Source organism: Mus pahari, chromosome 7 (genome assembly GCF_900095145.1).
Source record: "Mus pahari chromosome 7, PAHARI_EIJ_v1.1, whole genome shotgun sequence".
Classification (NCBI taxonomy): Eukaryota; Metazoa; Chordata; class Mammalia; order Rodentia; family Muridae; genus Mus; species Mus pahari.
In genome coordinates, this window is record NC_034596.1 from 71,314,232 (window position 1) to 71,320,231 (window position 6,000).

General features: G+C 43.0%; 1 protein-coding gene across 8 annotated transcripts in view; it reads left to right on the forward strand.

The window, feature by feature from the left end:
• The window catches only part of Syne2 (spectrin repeat containing nuclear envelope protein 2), a 304,126-nt gene that overhangs the window by 169,958 nt on the left and 128,168 nt on the right, over positions 1-6,000 (forward strand). For all 8 annotated transcript variants that reach the window (XM_029540662.1, XM_029540656.1, XM_021202357.2 and 5 more), the window contains exons 54-55: positions 1,768-1,923; positions 4,703-4,843. In XM_029540662.1, the coding sequence (XP_029396522.1) occupies positions 1,768-1,923; positions 4,703-4,843 (297 nt within the window). The remainder of the gene's footprint in view (positions 1-1,767; positions 1,924-4,702; positions 4,844-6,000) is intronic.

The window sequence follows — 6,000 nt, forward strand, 5'->3', positions numbered from 1 at the left end:
GAGATAACTCACTAGCCAGAGTGCCAGTGAGGGACAGGTCACTCAGCACTCTGCAGCCCTGCTTTTCACCATGTTTCCAGTGTGTCTGGGGATCAGAGGCCTCAGCTCACAGATGAGAATATTGTTCGGACTTGGCATCTCCGCTCTTGAGAGGTGGTACGTGCACATGGACGATCATGTTGAGAGCTCCTTTCTTCAGGGCCACCTTTCATCCTAGTCTTAGTCCAAAAAATGACTTTGGGAACTTTAAAAAAAAAAATTTAATTTTTGAAGAGTTACTTATTTTAATATTTTATGTATATGAGTGTTTTGCTTAAATGTATGCATGTATGTGCACCACATGTGTGCCTGGTGCCCATGGCTGCCAGAAGAGAGGGTTGAATGCCCTGGAACTGGAGTAGCGTGGCTGTGAGCCACCGGGTGGGTGCTAGGAGCCAAATTCAGCTCCTCTACAAGAGGAACAAGAGCTCTTTTCCATCGCGCCATCTCTCAACCCTCTTTTTTTTTATTCATTATGGCTATGTGTGTGTACTTGTTTGTTGGAGCTCCTGGAACCAGAGTTACATTTGGTTGTGAGCTGCCGTGTGAGTGCTGGAAACTGAACCTATGTCCTCTTAAGAGCAGCCAGTACTCATGACCACCAAACAGCCGCTCCGCCCTGACTATGAGGATTTTATGCGAAGTCTCATGCCCTTGTTAACCACACAGCCCTTGGGTATGGTGGTGAAGAGCGGAAGTCTACTGTCACTCTCAAAAGTTTTCTCTGTGGAGAAGCCATTGTCTCAGTCAGCAGCTGTGGACTGAGACCTGGGTGGGAAGAACAGAATGCCGCCCCGCCACCCCACCACCCCACCGCCCCACCACCCCACCGCCCCACCGCCCCACCGCCCCACCCTCCCCACTGGTGACTGCACCACACTCTTTGGCTTTCCCTCTCTAGGCATGTCAGTCAGGATGGAGGATAAAGACCAGGAGCAGGGTGTTCAGTGGTGTTCAGTCACGGGATTGAGACTGGGAACTGTTCCTCGGGGCTGGGACCCGGGGCTGCCCAACAGTCACTAGAGAGCTAAAGAACACAAAAGCCCAGAAAAATCAGTGAGTAGGTTTTCCACTCAGTCTTGGGGAAGCTTTCCCAGACGGGTGAGTTTCCCCTTTCTGACTGCCGCAGGAGAACACAGATCAGCTTCTGTTTCTAGGCCACAGCCAATGGGCCGTTTGTTCACCGCGCTTTTATCTCCTGAAACCTACATTCTTTACCAGGAACGGGAACCCTCCCTTTTGAAAGGAGTGGGGCTCTGCCTGGCTGTCTAATTACATGAAACGGACACTTTTGCTTCAAGCATAGTGCTCTCGGTGGCCTTGACTCATTATGATGATAATGTCGGAAGAAGTGGAAATCGCCACAAGTTAATAACAACAGGGAAAACCTTCTTCGAAACTTCTGGCCACTCATTACTTTTCAGCTGATTGGAGGTTACTGAGATCCCGTCAGTCTGGGCTCCAGAAGCGGAGGCTTTTCTCCTGTCTTTCTGGCACCAGAGCCTGACACCATGGAGAGCTATCAAGTTCGATTCTTACAAATCAGAAAGCATCGTCTGACTAAAGCCCCATATCTCCAGGGCTTCGTCTGCTTGTATCAATAGGGAGCTTTTGTCATGTTAAAGCTGGCTGGTTTAGAGAGGACCCTGGAAATCTGCTTTCACTTTTCTTTATGGCTAAACTTTTTCCCAGGTTCTGTAAGTATTGAAACTCTGTTGATGGTTTTAGGAGCTGCAGAGCATTCTTCAGAAAGGCAAGCTGAGTTTCGAGAGCATTATGGAAAAACTGCGCATCAAGTATTCCGAGATGTACAGCATAGTCCCTGCGGAGATCGAATCCCAGGTGGAAGAATGCAGGAGTGCCCTCGAAGATGCTGATGAGAAGGTAGTGAGGATGTGTGTGTGTGTGTGTGTGTGTGTGTGTGTGTGCTCGCTGTTGATCGGGATGGGTGAATGGGAATAAGAAAATATCCTTTGATTGTCACTTTTAATTTCTCTACTTTCAGCTCTGCCTGGTTTGATGGAGCTCATGTATTAAGTAATGAGATAAAGGTACTAGGAATAAATTGTGTAGGTACCACAGTTTCAGATCATCTGTTGTTTTTTTTTAACCAGTTGTCTTAGTTTTCCCCCTTTACATTTTAATAATTTGTATTATCTTTTATTTGACTTGCTATTATTATTATTATGTTTTTACATTACTATTTATTCTAAAGATCTTTAAGAACTGGGGACATGTGCAATATTTTGTTTTGAAAAATATTCCCCCTAAACAGTGAAAAAACAGCCAAGGACAGTAGGAATATAGATTTTGTTGCTCACTTGATAGCATTTCAGCACGTGATGTCTGTTTAATGGTGATGTGGATAGAGTTCTCACAAAACGCGCTGGGAAAACTTTTCACCTTAGCATGCAGGTCTGAAGAGAGGGTGTGTGTTGTCCCGTTGTGCTGGAAACAGGCACTCAGCAAGACATTTTTATTAGGCATTTCAGACCAACAGAAGAAAACTGTGTTTGGTCCTATGTCCACCGGAGAGTTTTATGTTTTGTCATTAAAGCTTAGAATTCCCATACTTTGATAAGTAAAACAAACTGCCAGTAGAAACATACACTAGAAACATCACAGAGAAAAACAGGGCTTTCTGTTAGCTACTGGGAGGAGGTGGTTTTGCCTAGATGGTAGAAGGATGAAGATTAATTTTGCTTTTAGAGTGGCCTGGGAATAAAGTTGGTTATAGTGTACACAACCAACTGTATAGATACGTAGAGCTATATAGATTTTCTTATGAAATGGAGATGCATACAGGAATCAGATTTCAAACTTAGATACTAGTGCTGGTTATGATGGCTTATATCTGTTATGCCTGCATGCCAGAGGCTGAGGCAGGAGATTGCCAGATATTGGAGGCTTGCTTGGGTTGCAGGGTGAGACAAACAAAGAAAACGAACAAAGCCCTCAGATCTTAGCATGAGCCATTAACTAATTCCGAGGCAGATTTCTCAGAACATGTGATTTGTATATAAGCACACAGTCTCCTAATATGTTACAACAGATATTTTGATTTAACACTATTGGAACTTTGCTCAAGGGTTATTATTATTTCTTTTTTTTTGAGACTACCAAATATTTTGAGAGAAACTTGGTGTTATTTTTATGACTTTATGTGAAAATCCCTACAAAGCAAGTTAATAATTTTTTTTTAAAAAAAATAGTCTTTCATGTTTAAGGGTGAAGTTTTCCATTATAAACTTGTATGTTTGTGACAAATGGAGTTGTGAGTCTCAAGGAAATACAAGAGTCCAGACCACAGCCACATATCTTATCATGTCTGTAATTCAGACGGCTGCTTACCTCTGCATCATAATCTTCCCTTGTGTGTCTAAATGGTAGTATGAATGTCAATCAAGAGAGTCACTGTCCATATCAGCAATTTCGTTGTTTGGTACTGTATTACATGGGCAAATGTTAATCAACTTTTAAAATGTATGTAGGATTCAAGTAAGAGCTCAGAGGCCAGAGAGATGGCTCAGTGGTTAAGAACACTTGTTGCTGTTACAGAAAACCCTGGTCCATTCCCTAGGACCTACACGGTGGCTCACAACCATCTTTCTCTCCAGTTCCAATGGATTTGATGTCGTCCTCTGACCTCCTCAGGCACCAGGCACCCACGTGGTCTGCATACATACACAAAGCAAAATACTCTTATATGTAAAGTAAATCTAAAATATTAAACTGATATTTTAAAATAATGATCTCTAATATAGTATATGGTCTATGAATAAGAGTATAAGATGAAGGTATCACCAGCTCATTGTATGATAAAGCTTACCACTGGAGACCGGAGGCTTCTCGGGTCAAGTTCTACCAACACTTTGGTGTGTGGGCTTGGCACTGAGTTAGCCATTAGCCCGGGTTTCAGCTTCTACGAATCCATCTTTATCTGCACTGGGGTAGTTTCTGCCTCAGCTTGTGTGTATAGTATTATGTGGATATCTTATGGCTACTTATCAACAGTAGCTTAAAAAATAAGAAAACACACCGGCCAGACCTTTGGAAAAACACTATATTCAATACTCTTAATCTTTCCTAACACAAGTTATTTTCTTAAGAAAACCATTTAGATTAAAAAGAAAAACGTGTTGTGCTCAGTGGCCAGAGCTCTGGTTGCTAGGAAACAGCAGAGGACAAAAACAGGGCTTTCCATCACTAAGAAATAGTCTGAGGAGGCTTCACCTAGCCGGACAGGAAAATGGAGATTACATTTGTTTTAAATTGGCCTAAGAATAAGCTTGGTCTTGTTAAACACAGAGCTGTGTCAAAGATTCTCTTATAAAGTTCAGCAGGTCTAAGGAAGCCTTTTCTATTAGAAAATTCTTTCCTATTAGTAATTTGATGCTTCCAAGAGCCCTCTCAGTAGTACTTCCAAATATAACATAAGTTTTATTTAAATAAATTTACTTCTAGATTATACTAAAAAAGTCAGGAAACAGCTGCCCACACAGACAGGCTAGTCTGCTTATCTGGCCTGTCACTAATACGTTAACAGTATGGTTTGGAGCCCCCATCCCATGTTAAAATATTTTCAAGTCAAAAAAAAAGCGAGTACTATTTAGAGTCAAGACCTGAAACTGTAAACCAACTGTGACTTTCTCCCTTGTCACAGATGAGCAGTGAAGTCTCAAAGAACTCACCATCAAGCGTCATGAGGAAGAAAATAGAGAGGATTAACAACGGGCTCCGTTACATTGAGAAAATGCTGCAACAGAAAAGCAGAAACATTGAGGAAGCTCATGAAATCCAAAAGGTGATACACCCCTTAAAGTGGCTTTGGCGCACGGTAGTCTATCTCACCCCACATCCCAGTCAGGAATCGCTCCGTTGGCCCAAGATGAGTTTTTTGGACAGATCTGAAGATCCAAGAACTAGAACTGGGGCTAAGGGTGTAGTTCAGGTTGTTAGAATGCTGAACTGGCACACACAGAGCCCTGGGTGTGAGCCCCAGCACAGCATGAAACAGGGCATGTGGCACATGCCTGTAGTCAGAGGACTCAGAGAGCTGGAACAGGTATCGAGGTCATCCCTGGCTACATAGGGAGTTTGTGGCCAGCATGGGCTGGGGTTCTGTCTCGATAGATGGAGGGAGATGGATAGATAGATAGATAGATAGATAGATAGATAGATAGATAGGGTAGACACACACACACACACAGACACACCCCCTAAACCAATCACTGGAGCATCAGAGAAGAGAGGCCATCACAGAGGCACGAAAGTTCAGGTGCATGGAAACCTTATTCTCAGCTTTTGCTGTCTGGGCACTTGCCCTGGCTCCTGACTCCCTAATACTATAGTATTCCCACAAATAAAGAAAGGGACAGTAAAGATCTTTCTGAGGGTAGTCTGAAATAAAAAGTGAATCGGTTAGGTCTGAGAAATAATAAGTTTTTCTTTAGATTGCCAAGGTTAAACAAGGACACAAAAACTCCACTCTTATTTCCCTTGTGAAATTGCTTAGGAAATAACTTTTTAGGTAAAAGTATAGATGACCATTATTCTATTTCCACACCCCAAGTTAACACCTGTCTGTGAATTCATGTTGCAATCTATACTTTAGGAAGCCTTCTAATGGGGGCTTCCAAAATTGGATCACTGTTAAACAGTCTTGATTCTTCTCTTCTCTTCTCTTCTCTTCTCTTCTCTTCTCTTCTCTTCTCTTTTCTCTTTTCCCCTCCCCTTCTCTCCCCTCCCCTCCTCTCCTCTCCTCTTTCCTCCCTCCCCTTCCCTCTCCCCTCCTCTCCCCTTTAAAAGGACCACATGTACCAGTACACCCGCAGAGAGCTATTGATGTAGTATAAGCTTTCCCTTGTCGCTCCAGTGTCCTACCTGTCTGTCTGCAGCCACGCTCTCACCATGATGACCATGGATTAACCCTGAAACTCTAAGCAAGTCTCCCATAAATGC